This window comes from Nothoprocta perdicaria, unplaced genomic scaffold (genome assembly GCF_003342845.1).
Source record: "Nothoprocta perdicaria isolate Ctin4 unplaced genomic scaffold, notPer1 scaffold_29, whole genome shotgun sequence".
Taxonomy (NCBI): Eukaryota; Metazoa; Chordata; class Aves; order Tinamiformes; family Tinamidae; genus Nothoprocta; species Nothoprocta perdicaria.
This window is the reverse complement of record NW_020455521.1, coordinates 547485-572424: the sequence shown is the minus strand read 5'-3', so window position 1 is coordinate 572424 and position 24940 is coordinate 547485. Positions and strand designations below refer to the sequence as shown.

The window sequence follows — 24940 nt, the reverse complement described above, 5'->3', positions numbered from 1 at the left end:
GGCACCTCCCCTGCTCTCCAGGACAATTGTTTTATTGAAAATCAATAGCACTTCCTAAGTTGGTTTATTTTTAAAGTCTTTGAAAGTTTAGCAAGTTACCATCATCCAAAATAGATTCTTATCTGTCTTCTGGAGAAATAAATGATGGTTCTTGGAAAAGGAGCTAGCATTTCATTTCAATGGGAATTGGATTATGTGCCTCTTAGAGCTGCAGTTAACCTTTAAAAAGTAATAGCTTCCACAGTGACCTATTGAACCTGAGAAGAATTGAAAAAACAAATGTAAAATTTAAAATTTTGAGTTGGGAAATGTCCACTAACTTGCACTAGGCAAATACACAATTCCTTCATTGCTGCTGCTGGTTGTTGGATCAGCTCCYTTCTTTGAGTGCAGTGCTGTCTCTACTGAGATAACAAGAGTAGGTTGGTTCCCTTCAGATCAAAATGCAATGTTACATATTTAAAATTTACTCCTTAGGTTAAAGAAAATCTGGTAGCAGTGCCAGAGTGCCCAGGATTTATCAGTGCTCAGGTGGATACGTGCCTGAYCACAGGTGCCAAAACGTGCAACTGCTGATGAAGTCAGTAATAGGTGGCTTGCATCCCCTGTCTTGTCTTGTTCATTTCCCTAGCCCTGGACTAGAGCCATTTATCTGTACAGATAAATAAATAATTTGTCAGATATGGCAAATAGTGCCATTTATCTGTACAGATAAAACTGTGTATAGAAGTACTTGAAGAATAGGAAAGATGGAGAGAAAACAGAAAGAATTTGACTGTCATGTTTTGTTGGCATTAAAATGAAACAAATTCTAACAGCCCTTCCCCCAAGTTTTCCCTCTTACATAAAAGAAGCAGAAATCCTAACRTGCTAAATAAAAGCTGCTTAGTCTGTAGTGGCTGCTGAGCTTAGTCTTGGTCATAATACACAAGCAGGGCACAGTGTCAGCAGCCCATGGCACTAACTGTGCAGTTTCTGTACAAGAAAAGTTCTGTTCAGGGACAAGATGTGAGTTTTATGGGGTTGGGTCTGATTTTGACATTTTATTTTAACACAATTAAGGTGTGTCATACTGAATTTGAGCCTTCTGAAACCCTTTCGCCCATCACGAAATCAAACCTACTCCATGATTCAGCCACGTGAAAACAGTTTTCGTAAAGGATTTATTTTGCATGCTTGGGTTTGGTTGATTCTTTTATAGAGAAAATGCCATGTTACTTAAGGAACATGAAATAATTTTGCACTAAAATGATGTAAATAAAAAGGTTTTTAATTCTGTTGGGAAAGATTCTCTCTCTGTAAAATCAGACATAATTACATAATTGTATCTGGGGCCTGGATAGGATCATCATCGGACTGCTGTGCTCTCTCCTTTTTTAAAATTCCTGCTCCAACTGCCACTTCAAATGCTCTTAGAAAGATGGCATAAGACTTGCTAGCACAATTAGAAATGTGTGCATGTGCTCATCTGTGCTTGGCTGTCGTCTAGGAGCACATTTAGATGAGATGCAGGTTTTCAGTTGTTCTGCTTTCAGTAAGTTGTTCTGACAATATGCAAAGATTCACTCGTTGACCCAGAAAGGCAGAAGACACCTGAAATCKGGAATCTTGCAAAGAAACCTGCCATGTCAGCTGTGGGAGAGAAAAGATAACATCCCTTTTCATCTTCTGGTCGCTGCTTAACAGATGATAATTTTAGAAATAGGTTTGGATCATTTGGATCATCTCTAACTTCTCAGATGCCCCAAATTCTTAATGCACTGCTAGTATTTATAGTTACCCTGCAGCATCAGTGATAGATGCAAACTTTTCCCCTCTACTGAAATAAAAAAAAAAAGAAAAATAAATAGAATTAATCATTGTCTGAAACAATACAAGTTAATGCTGTCTAAAAATCTTGTGCATACAATCAAATTTAAGCTTTTTAATTATTTTAAAACCGATTAATATTTCTAACCCGATTTGTTGGTGAACCTTAATCTTGTATGCTAGGCTGTATTTGAGAAAAAAGGACTTGAATTCCTTTTCTGAATTCAGGTAGAATATTGGGAAGTTTAGAATTGAGCTTGTATTTTGCAGTTGCTTTCTTCCAGTTACTCTAATATCATGTGTAAGCATCTCAGAAAGCTTTTCTCTCCTAAAAATACAAGTGTGATTAAAATCAGTCCAGCGATACATCCTTTTTTTTTTTCCCACCCTTCAGGTGTACCGCCCCTGAACAGAGGAGAACTTCCAAAAATTTCTGTTCTGTTTGTCARCTAACTGATATTCGAAATTAATGAATGGTCAAGTTTAAACAAAACACTTCAAAATACTTCTTTTTTTAAACAGATTGAAAGACATGACAACTGTGCATATGACTACTTGGAAATTCGAGATGGAACAAATGAAAACAGTCCTTTGATTGGGCACTTTTGTGGCTATGACAAGCCTGAAGACATTAGATCTACCTCTAATACCCTGTGGATGAAGTTTGTTTCTGATGGAACAGTTAATAAAGCAGGGTTTGCTGCTAACTTTTTTAAAGGTAAATGATAAAACACATTTTGGGAGTTGGGATCTGCTTATCATTTGGTCCTATAGTAGAAGAATTATAATAGATTAAAAATATTTTTAATGTTCTCATTTTGCAAAAATCAATCTTGTACTATCTTCAATATATTTTAACTATAGCATTAACATAATTGATTTGATAAAATTAATATGTAATTTTATCAAATCAAAAGGGTGGACTTGTTTCAACTTCCTTGTGATATGCGTCCAGGAAAGGGACGTTCAATGAGGTCTCATATTTAATGCTTTTTCCTGCTCTTCTGAGATTTACACAATCAGTTTAATTTTGACTCGCTTCTGAAACAGAGCTGATCTCACAAAATGCTTTCTGGGTCTGTTATTTCATCAAACATAGAATGAAATAGTGTAATCACAACAGGTCTTTGCTATTAAGATTTTTTCTTTTCTTTTTGCCTACATGTAAAATTGGTCATGCTTTTCTAATCACTCGGCTGAATTCAGCTCGTTATCCATTTGTTTTCAATGATCAAGATTAAAAAAAAAAAAAAAAAAAACCACACAGTTGAGAAATCATATAGTGACTAATCTTATGTTCACCATAGTCTTCCTCCAGGCTCTGCCTGTTCTGGAGAGGAAGTAGATTGCAAGAGCGTGTGTCACGTTATCTGTGAGCACATCGGCAGCAGTAGCTCCTTGAGGAGTGTTTAATTCCCCCCTGTCCCGCCTGCTGCGTGGTCACGGCCGGTGGCAGCGGTGTGGCCCTTGCATTGTCCTTGACGTGCAGGTGACCCCAGGAACCCACTGGCTCCCTTGGAGCCACGAGCTAAGGTCCGCCTCGCCCTAATTGTCAGGCATTTTCTCACTCAAATCATCACTTCTTGTTATGGCCAAATTAAAACCTTGAAGGCCGCACATGCAATAGTAAGAGCACTGTTTTATTCTTAAGAAATTACTGTTTCTGGTGCAAGGAAGTAAGTTTAAACATTTTAGGCATATTTCAACAATGAATCTCATGGGCGTACTTCATAGCTAGTGGAGAAAATAAATTATTCCTTTCCCTCCCCCATCCCTGTTGCATCTTGTTCACTTTAATATCAGTAGAATGAAAACCTGGGATTTGRGGATTCTGTTAATCCGTTTTTGAGTATGAATTCAGGATAATGCACAAATTGATTCTGTAGGAGATGAAGTGCCCTTCAAGTGACCCCACTGTGGATTTTCAATCTTTCTTTCAGTACTTTATACAACCTTTAGATTGCTGCTGCCTAAATTATTGTATTTTGGCAACAGAGTGCTTATAAATTAGGTCTGCAGCTGTCAGTAGGTTTTTCTGTTTAAAAAAAAAAAAAAAAAAACATAAGTCTTATTTTCTCCATTGCAGATCTCCTTAGCATTTGAAAATGCTCTAGTCAGCAACCACTGTGGTTTGTAGCACACCTTAACCCTGCATGCGTACAGCTTGCAGGGTTAATATTGATTCAGCATTTGCAGCTGGGGAAGCTAATTTTTGAACTTATTTTTGCCTTCTTCGCTGTCTTGGCAGAGGAAGATGAATGTGCCAAACCTGACAATGGTGGTTGTGAGCAGCGCTGTGTGAATACTCTGGGCAGTTACCAGTGCGCCTGTGATCCTGGCTATGAACTTGGTCCTGACAAAAAGAGCTGTGAAGGTACAGTACCTTGTCAGTTTGCATTATCCTAAAGCTCAGAATGTTATGGCCTCCATGAAACAAGGCACCTCTCATAGACTTTTGCATGCCCTGCATATTTCGTATCGAAGGAAAGAAGCAAAAGCTCTTCATCATTACATAGCAATAATGGTTTGAGTTTTATTTCCTAAACAGTAAATTCAGGGATAGCACAAATTACTCTTAGCTCAGTTCATCTGATTGTATTTCATAGTAAGTGGAATTTGAAAAGTGAATTGCTATTACTGTATTCTGTAGTATGGGGTTCTTGAGAGGTTATTGACTTTTTTTAATCTCCAAATCTCTGGCTTTACAGTCATGGTTTTGACAATTTGGGATATTTCTGCCATGTTTCTTTGCAGGGTTGTTTTTGTTTGTTTGATTTTTGTTGGGGAGGAGAAAAGGGGATGGAGGCGAGGTACAGGTGATCGGAAATTTTTGATGTCATAGACTGCATCTCTCAACAAGCCCTTTATTCCTCTGGCTCCCTCAACTTTAAGAGCAAGCACATTGAAAAAGCAACGTGTTACAAAAAGTGTGTTGTGTTAGATGTCTGCGTAGAAGGCAGAGTGCAGAAAATGAGGCTAATCTAATAGGGGCCATCAGGCAGAGGTAGGTCCTTTGATCATCAGCCCAAGTTTATGTAAGGAATTTGGCTTAGTCTGCCGGATGCTATGAGTCAGAATATTAGGGAAGATCAGAAGCCCTTCAGAAGACTCTTCCCTGTGCCTCCCCAAAGCTCCCAGGACTCAGACAGAAAAGAGGCTCTGGCAAAGGGAGGAGTCATTCTAAGAACATACAGAGCACAAATCCTGTGCTGTCCCATGTGATATAGTACTCAATGCAGATACTGACTTGGATTCCCAAGATTCTGTTGTCACAGAAGGCCTTACAGCCAAGTTGTGGTTTGGGAGTCTGAGAGGTGGCTTAGCTGTTTTATTTCACGCATAGAGCCAGAGTCAAAGCCTCTAACTCAAAAACTCCTCTCCATAAGTCATTGCAGTGTTGGCACATACTGGAAATTTCTTCATGCTTAGCTGACTCAAATCTTCCTTGATGCAGCATTATAGAGGAAAAGGCCTTAACAGTTTTTCAGTATTACCAACAGCAATGTTTCAGAACTTCCAATAGCAATGTTCCCCAGTATTATCTCAAATAGCCAGTTTTTAGTTATGTTCAAATAAGCATTCAGCTTTAATAGATTGAAGAAGGKGGTGGCTCTGCTTCCAGCTCTTTATGAAGAGATTTGTGGAAGATTTCCACTGCTGTCACAGTACCATAATGGTATAAATGGAGCTGAGTGTCACTGAGCATCCCTGCAAATCTCATTACTTTCTCATCACCTACCCCCTGTGCAAGAAGATTTTTTTCTCTACCCAGGTGCAAAAGATTAATGTTTGTCCTTTGCTCTCTGAAGTGCATTCATACACAAAGTGCACTATTGTTCTAATGTATAGCAAAGACCTATTCCCAAAGTTATGTTGAATGTACATTTTCTCTATTATTTGAGCATCTATATTTCAGTAAAAATAATTGTGACTGAATGCCAGAGAAGTGACCCTCTCTAGTGGCTATGGGGAGGCATAACAGTATGAGCTGAGGCAGACAGAGCTGATTCTGGATCAATATCCAAGCAAAGGAGCTGGGAAAATGAGAAGTGCATCTAAAGTAGTCTGTCTGCCAGAACGTGGGGTGGTCAAGGCCCTTGGGCAGGCACTGAGGTCAGGGGACTTGCGTGGGGAAAGTTGCTGGAGAATAACCAGAGTCCCTGGGGAGAAGGGAAAAGAATGGATGCGATAACGTCCTGTGCAGTCCTGAAACTTATCTCTGTCCACGAAGCTGCAGGCTGTTTGGGAGAGGGGCCTTCTCCTCCTTTTTGCTCGCACCAAGCACGATAAAGCAAGATGCTGATTAGTCTGTTTGGGTATTACAGCAATATAAGTAATGGGAGAACTGGTGCTCCTCAGTGTGTTTCTGTTTATAGTAAAATACCATTTCAGTACAGGAATAAAGCTCTCCCTGTTGATTTTACAGCTGCTTGCGGAGGACTTCTGACAAAGCTAAATGGGACTATAACCACACCAGGGTGGCCCAAAGAGTATCCTCCAAACAAAAACTGTGTGTGGCAGGTGGTTGCTCCAACGCAATACCGAATTTCAATGAAGTTTGAGTTTTTTGAGTTAGAAGGGAATGAAGTAAGTAACCATGGGCAAAGAGCTTTACAGTCTGTTGTACATTAAGCACTTACATGCGTATTCAAAAATGTTGTCTAATAGCCCTTGCTATCTGTTCACTGACAATTTCCATAGAAATTCTTGTTTTCATTTTGGGACTGTTTCTGGATTCTTTCAAAATAAAAATGGAGTGAATAGCTCTCTTTTATACGTGTCATCTAAATGTATGTGCATTGCACAAAATTTGAAAGAAATGTTGTCTGCTGAGTCTCAGCTGACTTTTTTTTCATCAACAAAGCAAAACAGAACAAATTGACGGAGACATACTGGAAAGAATTCAAGAGAAGAAAATCTGGAAGACCCAAATCATATTTAAAGAATAGGGCTACAAAGAATACATAAAAGATTTGGTTAGCGGTGAAGGAGCATTTAAATCACAAGCATCTCAAGAGTGAATATTTAAAAAGRCAAAGGCATATTTAGAGCAGTACCAGAAATAAGGCACAGTGGAATGACATCAGGAAATGAAAAATGGCATTTTTCTGAAAATGAATCCATTTGGAGCATGTCTCAGTGGCTGCTTATATGCACGTTTAAAAACTGTTGCATAGCACAGAACGCCAAAGCCTGCACCCCACGGTGCCTCTGCCCCAGTCTCCATGGGGAGCAGGTTATGCGCTAGCTCCCAAAACGGGGCCTGAGCTTTCTCTGCAGCTCATTAAGAACTCCGTTCCAATGACATTATTTCCAGCTAAATAAATTGGTAGGAACATATTTGATCTGAGGATGTGCTCTGTTCTGAGCATGGGACCTGGAGTGGTGAAAGTTGGAGTRTATAAATAAAAACAACACAGCCGCAGGGCTTCATCAAATGCATGCCAATATTATATAAAATTATTGTATGTGTGTGTGTATATATATTATTAATTATTAATTCAAATATTAATTACTATTCACTGTGCCCTGAAGTCCTTCTAGCTTGCTTGTAATGATTTGTAATACATTACAGTCATGTCCTGTTAAATTGCTTGCGAGAATTGCAAAATCTTTCACAGATATTAAACCATAAAATCGTTTAAAAAAATCCACAAAATTGAAACTGAATTATTAGACTAAATTATAAAACTGCACTTTCTTAGCTTGTAAGCCAGATTTGCAAGTAGGCCTCTGAGATGTAAGGAAGAATTCTAAGGTCATGCAATACGTAACTTCAGCAGATAAAAACAAACAAACAAAAAACACACAYAAAAAAATGAAGATGTACTTTTCAGAATATAAGATTCTGATTTAGCTATAGAACAATTTCTGTGTCCTGTGTTCCTGAGTCTTCAGTTTTATATTATTAAATGTTACTGCTAAGAAAGGTACTCATGAAAATWAGAAGAAATATATAGATGATATTGGAAACAGTCTGAAAATGCAGGCATGAAGTGCATCTGTGTACACGTAGCAAATGTTGTGAATATCTTTTATTGTAGGAGCTCCGTTTAGTAGCTAGATTAATAAGTATTTTTCAAAACTTTGAGGTATATTTACAGATAGCTGAAATGTGTTACCCAATATTACAGTTTTAATATACTTAGAGTTTTGTTTTATATCATGTTGTAGGAAAAAGCTCTACAAAACTCTATCTCAAATAATACTTTTTTACTAATCTTAACCTATAGAAAAGTCAAAAATTACCCTTGGTGTATTACTGAAATGAATATTGGTATTTATTAAATTTATTGGAAATTATGCTTGAAAATAACTTAAAATGCAGTTATCTTTAAAGTAATATAAATCAGCATGTGAAAACAATTCAAATTTTATAAAAAAYATATTATTTTTGTATTATATGGATTTAGTTTCAATGAATTGCCACTTCCCAGTTCTGCAGAGTATAAAACAACACCAGTAATGGTAAAAATTTAATCTTCAGATARATTGTATTATATCCTAAAAAAGAAAAAAACACGGAAGGTAATTTAATAATTCATACAGGGAGCAACAAATGCCAAAATATCCTTTTATATTGGTTGTTCCCTTCCAGCTCCCTGACATTTCTTTTATGACTATAAATACTGTGATTTTTAAAATATAAGTTAGATTTAATGGAAAATCTAAGCTCTGTATGAATCCTCCCAGCCACTGTTTTTTCTTAAGCTATTAATTGAAGACAACTGGGACATTTTTGATTAAATGATTGATAGTTGAGCCTAAGAAGCTTAGAAGTTTTGTGGGTAGATGGCTTTATGTTGTCGGAGGGATTATAAAATGGAAGTATTATCATGGTAGTGGCCTTGCATAAGGCTTTTCTGTTACATTRTGTTACTTCATTTTATTTTTAACCTTTTAATGCAAATCATATGCTTTGGCCCTCCTAATTATAACTGTGCTATTGTTAAAGATATGGCTATTTTAAACATGCAAGTGTATATATTCATAAGTAAATGTATGTCTTTCATTATAGTAAAAGCCTCAGTTGTAGGTTTCTAAATGAAAAATAATACATTTTGTTTAAGCTAAAGGTGCAAACGTGAAGTATTTATATGTGCTGGATACTTGTGTTATAATGTCAAGATGAGTAAAATTCTTCACGGTAAATGTTTTCAGGTATTAATCCAATGTCTTTGGAACTTTTACTTTTTAGCTTAAATTGATGACTTATTAAGGATGATAAACTTTATATACTTTTGAAAGTCTTTTTTATTATCTACTTTTGAACCTTAATATACTTTGTATGGCTATGCTTTAGTGAGCTTAAAATAGGCTTACACAGAGTCAGTGAGCATTTTTAAGTGTTTACAGTGTTTTCAGGGGCTCAGGAGAAAGAGAAGAAAATACCATTAACAGCATAATAAGTAGCATATGCTAATCAAATTCTTGCATTTGTGAATGATTTTTCTCAGGTTTGCAAGTATGACTATGTGGAGGTTCGTAGTGGCCTTTCTTCTGATTCCAAACTACACGGTAAATTCTGCGGTACAGAAGTGCCTGAAGTGATCACCTCCCAGTACAACAACATGCGAATTGAGTTCAGATCTGACAACACTGTGTCGAAAAAAGGCTTCAAGGCTCACTTCTTTTCAGGTATAGAGAATTACTCGTGTTTACCTGTAGGTGCCTGTGTCCTGCTCAGGAAAGTGAATGACCTTTTCTCTTGCAGACTTTCTTGTAGCTTTAACCTTGTTTCATTTATAAAAGCATAAGCCACTCTTAAAATACAATTCTGAATTGAAATGCCTAGTTGAGCAGAAAGCATATGGGACATATGTATGTTTTTAAACAACAGCAGAGGCAAATATGTTTTGAGAAATGGGGGTAAAAAAAAAAAAAGTAAATTTATTAGCATTTGTAAATTTCTATTAGGCTTCTTTTTGTCCCAAGTTTTGTTCYTGTTTTTTTCAAAACTCAGTTGTAATATGACATGAACTACATGCTCTGTACACATGTGCTTTTTTCACTCGGGTTGCTTAATATATTACATTAGATATGAATTACTACATTCTACTATAACATTTGTTTAGCATTATAGGATTGTTCTTGCCAAACTTTGCTGCTCTTAATGCTTTGCAGAGGGAAAGAGCCTAAGACCTTGCTCCTGTAAAAACCTGTGTATATGTTTAATTATAAGTGCAATCTCTCTGAGGCAGATCAGATCTACAGCAGTGTATATCCTCTGCGGAGAGGTACCATTGAAGTTAAGCACAAAAAAAAAGCTGAAAATGCAAGGAAATACTTGTAAGATAATGGTTTTTGCAATTACTCTCTGAGACTAGATTATAATAATCTCTGTGGTTACTAGTGGAATTTTAGTGGGTGTTTTTCTTTTGTATTTATGCTCACATATGCACGTAGGTAGGTTATCTTGTGTCAACCAACCAACCCTCCCACAAAGCCATTCAGAAGCATTTGGGATTTGAATGTTGCCCTGTTTCCTGATAGCAATCAAAAATCTGAGTTGTGAGAACCTCAATTATGTTTAGCATGTAGCAAAATGTATTACTATGCATTGTTATTAGTGCTCATTTGCTTATATGTTTTGTTATCAAAKGAAAAATGAAAATGCTGTTTCATTAGAAAGCTTAACTGATTAATTGGCTGACAAAGTAAAGTAACATGAATCAGTAATTTAATACTGCTTAGAAAGTGGGGAGAATGTCAGGACAAGCAATTTGAAGATTTGCAACTTGCAATTTTTTTCTTGTTGTATTATTTAAAAATAGATAAGAGATGAAWGTAGATAATTTACCTCATGCAAAGCAATTAACATTTATCTCTAAAGTTTCCCTCTTTCTTTCCTCTTTCTCCCCACAAAAAAAAAAGATTTCCTTGCTCATAGTATTTTAAATCTGTTTTTTTATATATAGTGATGCCTTTAACTTGTACAAGTTTTATTTTACTTGTAAAATGACATTTTAAATTAGCAAGAAGCTTTTGAGGTTTGTTGAGTATTTACAGTAAATAACTATATGCATACAGCTGTTGAGCTTCCTCTTAAAAACGCTTACATAGCTCATGACTTCATGTAGGCTTAGTAATGCTGGAAGGAATTGTCACATAATATATTTTTTAACAAGTGTAACTATCAAAATGTTCCATTTCAAAAAATATCATGGAAACGTGGAAATGAAGTTTCTGATTTTCTTTGATCTTTTAGTGATTRTTTAAACGATCTATTACTATTATGAACAAGTTCTGGGAAGAAATCAGGCCAATTCTGCATACTGGACGATGGCTTGACTATAATTCATGGAGCCCAGTGGGCTGGGCTGCAATTCTGCAGAAAAACTACCTCACTTCTCTTCCTCATTTCTAAGTGAAATGTTCTTTTTAAAATTTTTCTTCTCCTAGGTGAAAATAATTTTTGTCACAATCTCATCTGATATGAGTTCAGTTACTTTGCTTTTTACTTTCTTTCTGGTTTCTCTTCTAGTTGTTAATGTTTTTAGCAGATTCTTTTCTTCTATACTATCTGGCTTTTCCTTTTTGACAGCATTTCCTCATCAAAACAAAAATTTTGTGGTGCTTGWCACCACCAGATCAAACTTTTGATCTTAAAGTGCATTAAAAAAAGAGATCATTAGCTCTGAATAGYTCATCAGTCACAAATCTCCTTGCTATTAGAAAACATAAATGTAGGGCTAAGCTCATTTTAATATGAACCTAGTGTGCTATTTGTCCATCRGTGTAGAAGGACAAGTGGAGTTGAGCCTTCACCATGTGCTGTTTAGCTTTCAGGAACTGATAAAAAAAAAAAATAAATAAAAGAACACATGGTCAGCTGAACAGTGATCAACTATCAGTGAGCAATTATCAGTTTTTTTTTTTTAATTGCTCTGTTAAAACTTTTTGGAATTGAGTTTTAAGCTTCTAAACTGAAAGCTTCTAAAAGAATGTTTTGTTCTTTCTCATACTTTTCTCTCTCTTGCTCTTTGTAATGTTTTTAAAAAAACAAATGACAAACTCTAATCATTTGTTTTAATAGGTCTTATAGATGATTAGCCAGTAGCAACATGTCATTAGACTGCTTCCATTTGTTACAAACTTTAGAATTATTTTTGTGTGTTAAATAAATGTGTTTCTTTGCATGGTTGTTCAGAAGAGACATGATGTTATGATGTAATGTGGAGATGGATTGTGTTGGGACACTTCTGGGGTGATGATTCTTTGAGCAGTTAAAAAGAGAACATTAAAATATTTCTAGCCTTGAGCAGATTTTTGTTGGAGCACAAACTCATCTCTGGTGCCATCCTGGTACATTTTTTTTCCTACAGACAAGAAAGCTGCCTGCAAAGAGAAAATTTTTGTTTTTGAATCTTGCAAGGACTTGATACAGGTCCCTTCAGGCCGAGTACGTATTGTTGACAGACTGGTGGCCTCTGAGGGTCTCAGAGGTACGACCATTTGTACTCCGAACGGTTAAAATCTAACAGTTTGTTCAGAATGGATCTTTCCATGTTCTGACTACTGAAATTAGAAAAGAAAGTATCCATTCAAACCCGAGAGACTCATTTCCATCTGTCAGAGTAACAAATGGCTTTGTTTTTACATGGCAAAACATTTGTTTCTGTAACTAATATGGACTAATTGTTTTTTCATGAATTTTGAAACTGGGCAACCGAGTTGACAGAAAGTCTGTTCTGACTTACGAAGTGTGAGGAAGGCTTGTTCAACAGTTGCATCCTTGATTAACCTTGTACGAGTAATTGTCGGCATTTAAGGATGTTTCAAAGCTTTTTCCTTCTACCTTCTGTCCTCTGCTATATTTAAATTTTATCTTGAAGAGATTGAATGCAGGTCTCTGTCTATCCACTAGTCTTTTAAGAGGTTATTTTACAGAATGCAAACATCTTCAGAGTACGTTTCTCTATTTTCACACAGCCRAGAAGGTGAAAATGGAGAGCGCTGTTATTTAGCATTTGTATATGTAAACTGTACTGGAATGTCCAACCTGAATGCATTTTGAGCTTGCCTTCCATTTACTTTGTTATTTATTAGAAAACTGCAAACTAATGTTTAGGAGGGGAAATATTGAAGAGCTTTGTTCATACTGCATATAATTTCTCATTTGCTTGTTACTAGTCTTCACTTGCAACCTGAAATTTATGGTAGTGCTTGCTTTTGTAAAGATAAGGCATTAAAACTTTTGTTTGAAATTAAATAGATTTACTACCTCAGCTTTAGACTTGTATTTCCAAATGCATAAATAGTACACTGCAGAGCTTTTATGCTGCTTTCATTATCACAGCAATAACTAACATAAGCCTTTGGATGATTCTAGGAGTTACATGTGCTTTCTGACATGAATTTCTGAGTTTCTTAGCCTTCAGATGTCTTTGCATCCATGGAGCACTTCCAAGCACTTGCAATGCCAACAGATTTGAGATTGACAGCACACAAAAATTGCAGTGGGTGCTTGGGTTTGGCTTGCAGGATTTTTCTGCAAGTGCATGCCATCATCCTGTCTTACAAGTACAAGCTGATTTTTACTGAAAGACCTGCAAGTYAGTGAACAAATGTCCCAAACGTTTTGGTGAATGGAGCATTGATGTGCATGTGATTGCWGTGCAGAGTACCTGTGTCATGTTCTGGAATAGACTCAACAAAGGCAGGGAGAAAAATGCACAAGTAACACAACAATCAGAGACTTAAATTATTCAGGCTTGCTTGTAACCTATAGAAATTCTTACTTTGCTCCCTAAAGCCTGGTTTTTGCATGCTGCATTCTTGGGAGATAGCACTTGGCATTCCAAGATTCATGCGATTGAAGGAGATGTGTGCTCTGCATTCCAGCACTGCAACAATTAGAACACTAGGATGACTATAATTTCTTTTTTTTTTCTCTTCTCTTTCTTTTGCTTATTAAAATGGCAAGTTAATAAGACACACTTTTTTTCCAATGTGTGGGTTTAGACATATATGTATATATGTCTGGATTTGTATGGATGTGTGTACACATATGCATATATGTATATACATATAGATGTGTGTTTACATGCCAGGGGTATTCTACCAGTAAAACTGGTAGAATAGACCAGCCTTACCCAAAATGACAACAGCTGAATGACATAGAAGGGTGGCAGCTGAGGCCTCTTGCTAAAATGACAGCTTGTTAATCTAGTTTGGCTTTTCTCCATGCAATGAATTTATATCTGTTTAATGCAGGTCATATTTCCTCCCCTACTCCTGACTTTCYTTCTAACACACTAAAAGCTCTTTTAAAGGATTTTATGTTAATAAACAGAACTGCATGCTGTATTGTAGATCTGAAGTAATTAATGCCAGTTTCTTTTATATGTTTTTCAATGAAATATTTGCCTCTCAGCTTTTAATGTCCAGATTCACTAAAAGTAAAGCATGTTGTTACTCTGCTAGGAAAAAGAAATCAACTTATTGGAAAAGTGATTGTTAAATCATTCTTTTCTTAGATCTTTTATGTGCAGAGCTTGAAACCTTGTTTGGCCTAAATGTTCCTTTTAATATATGACCATTAAATTGTGGACTATACATAAAGTTGGAATACTCTCTCCATAAATTAAGCTCCTTTTGTTTACTGAGATAAAACTAGGAAGGAGTTATTTATGAAATCTTTACCAGCAAGCCTACTTGAAAGAGTAAACACTGATAACTCTTACCTCCTCTTTTTTTTTTTTTTTTTTCCCAGATTGTTTTTCTAGTGTTCCTCTCTCCTTAAATAAATAAATAATCTCCCACATCTTGCCATGGAATAGAATATTTGTGCCATGGTGCAAGGTTGCAGGCTGAGCAATGGATGGATGCAACTAGGGTACTATAAAACTGTCATGCTGAGGGGACTGTGCCTTAGTTGATCCTTTTCTAGATGGACACTGCTACAACCCTTTCTCTTTTTGGTGGCACACACTCTTGCTGCCTGCGATGCTCACATGTCCCTGTTTGTGTGTCTCTTAGACAAGGATGAGTGTTCGAAGGACAACGGTGGCTGCCAGCACGAGTGCATCAACACCGTGGGCAGCTACGTCTGTCAGTGCCGCAATGGGTTCGTCTTGCACGAGAACAAGCACGACTGCAAGGAAGGTAATTAATTGTAAAATCCAAAGCTGTGGTATCTGCTATCTGTTATCTGATACATTATTAAACACAGGGCTAGATTTTTCTGTGAGGAAGACTGATAATATTGCCATTAGCTCCCACTGTAGGAGTGTGTCTCCCAATGGGCAGACTGAAACAGCATCTACCTTTGAGACCGCTTTCTGGGTATATTTGGGCAGACATACCCAACAGTCCACGTTCAAGTCCCTTCTTCCTATTTGCAGCAATTGTTCTTGGCTCCAAGAGAGCACTAGCCCCTGGTGCTTGAAGCAGAGTTTAGACTATCTGCAGATGAAGTATGCAATATCATGTTAGCTAATATAATTTCTCCAGGCTGTGTTCAAGCCTAGGGGTAATTTGCTGGTAAGGATATGTCCTTGCTGACTCACTTGTGTTGTCACTAAAGTTGAAATCATATTTTCCTCCCCTAGAAGATTCCTGTTGAATAATTCTCTGATGCCTATAAAGTACTTGAGTTAAAAATTTAAATGTAGGAGCGGGTGAAACAGATTTTTACTTCCTGCCTTTCTTATATTTTAGTTGTATTATTTATTAATAGAGAGGAACTTCTGGTGATTCAGTTATGATGCAATGGGAAGGGAATGACTAAGTTGTTCTCGGTAGATCGTCTTAACCATTTTCCAGTTTAATGTATGTCCAGACACTATGGTTTAGTAATCAGACTACAGTAATCAGGCTGCAGTAATTGCTCTGTAGCCGCAATATGGGTTTTAGTGGGAAGACATGAAATAAAATGCTTTAATATGTTTTAAAATGCTTATTGAAATTGGATTGCCAAGATTTCTCTTGTGTATTTTCATACTTGTTGGAAAGTAAAACAGAAGGAATAGCAAACTTTGATTGTGTTTTAATACTTTATTAATATTATTTTGTTTTACCTATTTTCAAAGGAGGGCAATGTATTGTAAACAATGGCATACATTTTGGGACAGTCAGTTAATAATTGTGCTAGATTAGTTGATGGTGCACACTGAAGTGGATGCCTAGCTATCTTCATAAGGATCCTTTCCATAAAGGGGATCCTTGGTTTAAAAATATATATATATATATAAAGTGTACTTTATATATTAAAAATATATATATATATATATATAAGTGTACTTTTCTGGCTCCCTCTGAATGGAGATTCCTGGACTAATCAATTCTGTTGTAATTGGCACAGCTGAGTGTGAGCAGAGGATCCATAGCCCTAATGGGATCATCACAAGCCCCAACTGGCCAGACAAGTATCCCAGCAGAAAAGAGTGCACGTGGGAGATTAGTGCCACCCCGGGGCAGAGAGTCAAACTGGTAAGGTTCTGCCACCCGCCCTTTTCCTTTTTCTTCACTCAAACCCACTCTTTKCCTAAGTATTCAAAAATACCTACATGACTTAGAATCTGAAATCCCCTTTTCTGTGAAAGCTTGTAGAGTCAATTTCATAACTTCAAAGATCTTCAAATTCTGTCTGGTGCAGCAAATCACTGTATTAATAATACTAATAAAATACTTTCACTGTATATAAATATTTTTTCTTGGACTTTCAAACAAAATTTATGCTTACTGCTCACAGTTTACTTGACCCAGTTAAACAAGGAGAGAATTGATCTCTTCAMGCTGACAAAGGCACAGGAATTGTGAGACTGCTTCATTTTGTGGGGAGGTTGGTGTACAGAAACTAATCTTTTCTTGCAATTGCTCTCGCACTGATAATCATTGAAGTCCCTTCCTGAAAAGCATAAAGTTAAGCATTCTGTGTAATTAAGCCTATGAAAAAATGGATAGGCACTTAGGAGTTTCTAAATGAAATGTGTAGATAAAGATGGCTTTGAAAATACATGTAGCACAGAGAGCGGGGGAGAGATTTTCATAAACTAATGAGACAGATGTTTATAAGAGAGACTTAAATATCCCATGCAGCAGCTATCTGTAAGTGCCATCAGCATATCTACATAGAGCTCTAGAGATAGGAAAGGCTGGACRAAGCTACATGTAACACTCCTGAAGAGCCTTCCTGCCAATGAGGCCATCCAAACGGGGATTGTATTTAAGTTGGGCGAGATTTTCAGAAGTCTTTGTTCCAGGAAGATGATGTGTGATTTTATCATACTAAAGCTTACCAGTAAACATTTAGCAGTATAGAGAAAGTAGCAACTCCATTATTATGTTCAAGTTTAAGCAAAGATGAGGTGAATTGCTTTCAAGTCTGCTCATAGTCTGCTSCTGGGAGATTGTCTTTTAAAAGTCGACTTGTTTGGGCCTTTTAAAAGATCTAATATTAAAATTTACATTTCGTTTTAGAATATCCTTTGGTTCTATTTATAACTCCTAGAAGCAATTGTTAGATTCACAATGTATTTTGAAGTTTCTTCTCTTCTAGTGAGACCTAATACAGCATGCACCATTTATCAAGATAACGTTGCTCTTCTAGATCTAGGAATTCCAGTGATAATTGAGCTCTTAAGACTAATAGGTCTGTCATACGGTGAGATTGACTTTTTTGTAACAATTGGAAGTGAAAAATACTAAAATAATTTTCCTTTAAAAGAAAGCTAAGTCCTATAGTTGGACTGTATCTATTACTCCTGTTGATTCTAATAGAATTGGCTTGACTCAATTCTATATTTAACTTAACTCRCTTACAGTTAGTTTCTCAACTTTTTGGATTTTTAATCCATCAGATTTTATTTGGTTATAAATGACAACACGTACTTGGCATCATAAAAATAAGAGAGCTGCCTGCAATTTAAAAGCAGCATGAGGAACTGCTGCATAGCTGTTCTTACTGCCTCCCCAGTTTCCTTCCTTTAACATAAAATCCAAATTTTCTCAGGCAATGAACCTACAGTCATTGTATCACATAACTGTCCAGTTTTCACAAGCAGAAAGTGCTATTCTGGCCCTTCTGGCAAAGAGGTTTGTATGTTCGTTGTTCATATATCCTCTAGGTCAACGGTTAGTAAAATGCTATCACATTTCATACTGGTTGCATCCCACAAGTGATTCAGTAGGTTAAGTCTGCTTTGGTGTACCAGATAGAATATGTAGAATTATGATATATCTTCACTATTTGACAGTTTTTCCTTTTAAATATTGTTTTTTTAATATCTTTGATTTTTCTATTGAAACTCAAGTGAGTAGCTATTTATTTAGAAGATTTATTCTTCACGTGTTATGATCTTTTTATTGCTTTAAGCAGAATCTGAGTTTTACCTTGAATTTTAGATTACTTGGTATGAGACAAATACCAAGAGAAGGGCATTATTTTTCATGAACCTTTCAAGGCCTCTGCTCTCTGAGGAACAAATACACTTCCTGCTTTCTGGTTTGTTTGAATGTATGTGGAATAAGCATGCAAATTATCTGTACAATTTCAATAGCAAGAGAATAGTATTCCAGAATGGCTATTAAGTTATGGACACTAATCTGTCATATGAAAGATCCTATACTATTTAAAAAAAAACCACTTACAAATACAATAAAGATTCTAATACAAATACAAAAAAAAAATATAATAATATATTGAATAAATCTAATAATATATTGAATTTCTCTCTCTCTCTCTTTTTTTTTTTTTTTTCCTCCCCAGACCTTTAATGAATTTGAGATAGAACAGCATCAAGAATGTGCTTATGACCACTTGGAAGTGTTTGATGGAGAAACTGAAAAATCACCAATTCTGGGACGCCTATGTGGCAATAAGTTACCGGATCCTCTTATTGCTACTGGAAATAAAATGTTCCTTCGATTTATCTCTGATGCATCGGTTCAGAGAAAAGGTTTCCAGGCAACACACTCTACAGGTCAGAAAATCAGGATGTGGTTTACTAATAATTTCCCCTTCCTTCTTTAGAAGGAACTGGCATGATTTATTGGACAACTCTATGTTGCAACTAAATGTTAACAAAGTGCCTTAAAAACAGTKGGAAAAGTTGGAGATTGGAGAAAATATTCTCTAGAACTTAAGCATGCTTTTCTCTCCCTTCTGCTCATCCTCTTGCTCCCTTGTTCACTCTCAGACTTGGCTTTATGGTAATTTTAATTTAGGACTTTGAAACGAGAGCCAATAAAAGACTATGACATAGGCACTATCAAACAAAATTCTTAGAATTCATGCTATTAGTTAATAGCAGATTCAATACTGTAAAAGCAATGYTTTCCTGGGGTATGTGATGTTTCTTGCCTGTTCTAACCTAAACAGAGGTCTGGGCCTTATGTAAACAGCTATCACTTTCTTGTAGAGCTGAAAAGAAAAGACAAATCAAAACAGAATAAGAAAAATAATGCTGAAGACTTTCTTAACCCCTTAAAAATATAATCTTCATTTTTTTTTCCATTTAATTTTGTGTGTTGTGGAAAACACGGATATTTTAAATAGTGTTATGTAGTTGCATTAATGCATTTCTTGGGACATTTTCCTGAGGTTGTTTGGTGCATAGTGACCCCTAGTGCTCTATCTGTGAACCTCCTCTGGAGAGTTTTTCTTTTTGCATTTTCAGCTATAATATATCTTTGCATTCTCCAATCCATTTTTATTCTGGCAACATATTGGAAAAAAAGATGGTTCTGATGGATTTATAACTACATCTTCTAGTATGCTAGGTATTCCTATCAGGTAGAAGTTGTTAGAGGAGAGATGCAAACTGATTATGACCACTTTTTATATTCGTACCTCTTCGTATTCGTACCGTTTCATATTATCCCCAGTATTCAACATGTTGAGCTGTAATACTCAGCTAACAAGTCCTCATACATTAACATAACACACTTTTTTCTTCCTTCCGCTTTAAGAACAGTTCTAAAACTTCATTAATTTAGTTGTCCTTTCAGAGAAAAAAAACAGTAGGCAACAGAATTTGAACATTTTTTTGTTCCTTGTGTCTGCAGTCTGGCAAGTAAAAAGTGTCATTCTCTCTCTCTCTGTTTTTTTTTTTAACCAGTCATTCAAATTATTTTTCTTGAAGATCTYGTTCAACAAAAATTGCACTACATTTCCTTCCCCTGCCATGGCAGGGTATGGCATGGCATGCTTTGCTAGATAAGAATGGTAATAGAAACTTATGTATTTATTATAATGAGGTAAATAGGGTCAGAAATCTTTTGGGGAAGAGGTGTTGTATTTATTTTTATTTTATTTTATTTTATTTCTTTTCTCACTTTCAAATTTATATTCCCAAACTCTAACTACTTCCAGCTTGCTGGAATTTGCCTCCTATATGCTTCTTTACAATTAAAGCATATAAAACTGCAAAAACTTTTTGAGCATATATAATGGTGCATTTCTGAGAAAAGCTGAAGTCTAAAATCTGTCCRGTTTTTAAGAATGCTCAAAAAATATAAAAGCTTGCCCCTTTAAAATTGGATATTTATTTATGTGAGCTGTTTTTGCACAAAGCATTCATTAAGTTAACTACAAGCATGTACTGGGAGAGGCACTGCGAAGCACGACTTGAAAGAGACGGCACAGAATTTGCTGCCTTGTCCTGTTGTCTCGAGCTAAACACCATCACTCAGCAGGAATCTTACCCGTGTGCTTGTGAACAAACATGCTAAGGAATAGATGTCTGACAAGTGTTCAGTGCTGTACTGTGTATTCCTATTTTCTCCAACGAATAATAGACAGTAAGCGATGGAAGGATTGCTTTTTAATCCTGTTTTATRTATTAGTTTATATATGAATCAGGGAATCTATTTTGTCTGCTGAATCATCATCTTTCTGATTTAATGACCTCTTTTTCAAGTAGGTCCTACTGCTGATGTTGATTGCTCTTATGAGACRCTTTTTGGCTTAACATCCTAACTTCAGAAATCCCAAATTTGAATGGATTGAGCATTTCAGGCCACAGGAAAAAAAAATGCAGTAGCAAAGGACTAATAAAGTTTCAAAAATGTAGTACTTAGGAAGGCTTTCCTGGAAAAAAGCAAAACCTATAAACTGCTATTTTTAAAGTGCAGCGTACTTCTGGAAAGTGTTTCTGTTATATTTTCCCTATCAGATAAGTCATGGTCCATTTAGAAGGAATTTATATAAATGCTTCCAACAGAATATTTTAAAATGTTGTTCAGGGAGTGATACAGATGCCTGAACATGGGCATCTGCTTCCCTTGAAACTATCTCTTTGTGCCCAGCTTCAACTGCTGCTGCAGAAGGCTGCACATCCACTGTGAGTCCTATCCTACCTGCTGTATCTCTTTGAAAAAGGGAAGAGGAAGAAGGGCAATTGCCATACAAGCTTAAAATTTCTGTATCTGCTAGTGTGGCTGCATCATTTCTTTAAGCTTGCATAAATTGCAGCAAACACAGGGAAACCATGTGGAAGTTTGTTAAACATTTTCACCTTTAGCAGATGTTTCGTGTCTGAAGCAGGGAGGATTTTTTTTAATGCTGGCAACATTGCAGTCCAAAGTACAAAAAGAACAGAAAAGAATAAAAAGGAAATAAAAACAGTAAATTAGTGTAACAATGAGGAATAAATTTGTGTGAAGAATCCCAATTTTATCATGTGCTCATATCTGTTCCTCTAAAAGAAAACTTTAAAACTTCAGACTGAGCAACAGGTCGTGCATTACTCCACTTACATAATTTGTTTTCTGTTTATTTTCCTTTATTTCCTATTAACATTTTTTTCAAAAATATGGTTTTGCTCACTATAGTCACCAATTTCTACTTGAAAATTACTCTGTGCAATGTAACATTGCAGTTTGTCACACATAGTGCAGGTGGAGTCAGCACCGCTGCGTTGTTATTCAGATTCTCTCTTTGCCCAAATTTAGAAGCATAYGAGTTCTGTAATTTGTTTCAGATTATGATAAAATAATCAATGTGCATTTTATCAAAATGTAGATAACTTTTAAAAGTCATTCATAAAAATAGTGTAAAAACTTGTGAATGTCAGCTTTTGGTTAAAGATCATTTGTTTTTGATCTTTTTATCAGCTACTGAAAGAGGTAACTTATGCTTAATGAGAAAGGAAGGCCAAAGCTAAATTATGCTATTTCTGATGAAATATGCATAGTTGAAAAAGAAAGTAAGTCTCTACCTGTCTTCTGGAAGCCATAAGAAATGATTCTTTTTCTCTTTTGAATATAATTTTCCATCTCCCTTGAAGTAGTGCTTTTAATTGGCAGATGCAGAGCAGTTATACTTTTTAGTTGCTGTAAAAGCTGAGATCACTGAAAATTTGGAATGGAATACAAATAAAGGTTAAGTACTGAAAATTTTAGAACAGAAAAACAGTAGTTTCTGATCTTGAGCAAACTGGCTAAAGAACAGTATCTTGGACTGTACAGTATGACTCTTCCTATTTAAATTATGAGCTTTTGGAGCAAATGGCAGAAGCTATCAAGCAATGCATTGTCCTGATGAGTACAAGTAGAGATTTATACTGGAAGCATTGAGTTGGCATAGGGCATCAATCTCATCTTTGGGACTTCCCTCAGGAGCATGGCACTTGCTGGTAGCAGCAACTTTCTTCCAGCTCCGAACTTTTGCAGGGAAATACCTATTTGTGCCCATGAGAGATGCAGCAAAAGCATTGGCAGCCTCAGCAGCAGCGCCTGGTGTCGAGCTGTGTCTCTGCACGTGGCGTGGACTGCAACGTGGATGATCCTGTAAAACACCGGGCTGCTGCGAGTGCTCCTGATAGTTGCATCCTCCTCCATGTGCTCAAACAAATGCTGTGRGTCACCCATGTGCAAAGGCTGGAGCCCCTGAAATGTGGGTGGATGCCCTACCTGCAGTATTTGCCTTGCTGACCTAAGATCTGTCTCTGAAGAATTCCCTGTCCTTTGAATTATTTACCTTACAACAYTGGAGTTGCCTCTCTGTCTTTTACAGGAAAATCATTTATAAAATATCACAGAATCACAGATATATGTTCAAGTCTTTGAAGTTATAAAAAAAGGATGTATGTAGGAAAACTCAGAATTTCCAGTCTCTATTTAGAAGTCCAAGATATTGTCTAAAGCCTCTTAAAAGATGGATAACTTTCAGCCTTGTGTTTTCTCACTGCTTCCCAGTACAGTCTTTGGTCATTTTACAAAGGAAAAATCCACTTAGCCTGAAGCAGGCCAGGAATCTACAGAAAGAAAGAAAAGGCTCATTTGCACTGAACAAGATTCTTAGTCTCTGTTCTTTCTCTCTTTCTCCAGAGTGCGGTGGCCGACTGAAAGCTGAAGCTAAGCCCAAAGATCTGTACTCTCATGCTCAGTTTGGTGACAACAACTACCCGGTTCAGGCGGACTGTGACTGGCTGCTGGTGGCAGAGCGCGGCGCTCGAGTGGAGTTGTCCTTCCAGACCTTTGAGGTTGAAGAGGAGGCRGACTGTGGTTATGACTACGTGGAGCTCTTTGATGGTCATGATAAGTCAGCTATGAGACTTGGTCGGTTTTGTGGGTCTGGGGTAAGTAATCAGGTGCTAAAACTACTTACCTTTTTTCTTCTCTAATTAATGTTAAAAAYTAAAAAAGAAAAAAAAAAGTCTGTTYGAGTGCTCTTAAGGAGCACTRTCAGTGAGATCTGGACTAGGAGGACTAAAAAGACAGAAGTTTAGCTTTTCTTTATCTCATAAATAGCAATGAAAGAGAAATCCAAAACAAACTGGAAAACTTAAAACAGATTGAGAAAGTATTATGCAACATTTATTTAAATTCTGCAAGGTCAGAACAGGCCAAGAGCTTAAAGAGCTTGAAGAGTGATTGGGGATTTAAAGAAAAGTTAAAAGTTACAATGAATTAGTTCAACACTTTGGTCAGCAGATAAAAATTCAAGCTTGATGATTTAAGCTGAACTCCAACTGAGGAATTCCAGTTGTAACTTGCTGAGAGTCCTAAAAATTTGTTTTGGAAAGTGCCTTCATCTTGCTCTAGCTCACATCAAAGACAGGGTATAATATTAAATATCTATTATGTAAAGGTAATACGGACATTGCTGGGATGGAAATGGGTACATTCTCATTGTCCTTCTAGTCTGCATTATCTTGCAGAAAGCCAACAGTGCAAGCCTGCCGTTAAAGTTGAACAAGTAGAAGTGTTCTCTTAGTTACAGGCAGCAGTGTATGAGAGCCAGTGGAAGTGCGGAGCCACGTATAAAAGSAAAGAAGTAGCCAGAAGCAACTTGAATTAGTGAGATGAATAGACACCAGTGTGGGCAGATCTTTCATTTATCTGTTTATTTGTTTATTTTAGCCACCAGAGGAAATTTATTCAGCGGGAGAAGCCATTTTACTCCACTTTCATACTGATGATACAATCAACAAGAAAGGATTTCATATACGATACAGAAGTATAAAATATCCAGATAGCTTGCACACCAAAAAATAGCACAAGAACCTCTATGCCAGAAAGTGAGAATGAGGAAGAAAGAATGCAGAACGCACAGCAGAAATGAGGAAGGCATGCCTTTTTTTTTCTTTTTTCTTTTTTTTTTAAACTGAAATTATTAGTTTTATGAGTCTGGTTGGAAGGATGACTTAGAGGTGGGGGATGAGAAAAAGCTTACCTATCCCAGTGGAATAGATAGGATGACAGTGTGCAAACTCCATACATGACTGTCTCTGCAAAGCTTGTGAAAGGACTTTGCATGCTTCCAGGGAGAATATAGAAGCTTTTGTTCATGGCTTGACACTTGTCATGGATGTGTGCGGATTCAATCAGTTAAATTTAAATTCAAGGGAAATGACCCTGCAGACTGTTCTTCCTTCTGGCAATTGTATGGTGTCTAGGAGAGAGAAAAAAAAAAAAAAAAAGGCTCTTTCAGGTCACACACTCAAAATACTATCTTTATATTTCATTCTGGTTGCTTTGATTTTGTATCTTGGATGCAGTGTGTGCAAAGACATGTAAGAAGATATGAAGTGGGACGGTCTTCCTACACTGTTCTGTATTTTTTATGGATTCATCTGTCATGTCAGGTTTATCAGTGTTTTAAAACTGGAAAATAGTATTCTGAAACATAAATGATTTTAGAGCATTTTGTTTTACTAACAGTTAAGTCTGAACTGTTACATCG

At 36.4% G+C, this 24940-nt stretch overlaps 1 protein-coding gene across 2 annotated transcripts in view; it reads left to right on the top strand.

Annotated features, from left to right (window-relative positions):
* The window catches only part of TLL1 (tolloid like 1), a 115900-nt gene extending 91615 nt beyond the window's left edge, over window positions 1–24285 (top strand). For both annotated transcript variants that reach the window (XM_026041670.1, XM_026041671.1), the window contains exons 14-22: window positions 2332–2527; window positions 4058–4183; window positions 6236–6396; window positions 9267–9447; window positions 14791–14916; window positions 16115–16242; window positions 18521–18734; window positions 23083–23333; window positions 24118–24285. In XM_026041670.1, the coding sequence (XP_025897455.1) occupies window positions 2332–2527; window positions 4058–4183; window positions 6236–6396; window positions 9267–9447; window positions 14791–14916; window positions 16115–16242; window positions 18521–18734; window positions 23083–23333; window positions 24118–24252 (1518 nt within the window). In that variant the 3' untranslated portion in view covers window positions 24253–24285. The remainder of the gene's footprint in view (window positions 1–2331; window positions 2528–4057; window positions 4184–6235; window positions 6397–9266; window positions 9448–14790; window positions 14917–16114; window positions 16243–18520; window positions 18735–23082; window positions 23334–24117) is intronic.
* The last annotated feature ends 655 nt before the right edge of the window (window positions 24286–24940 follow it).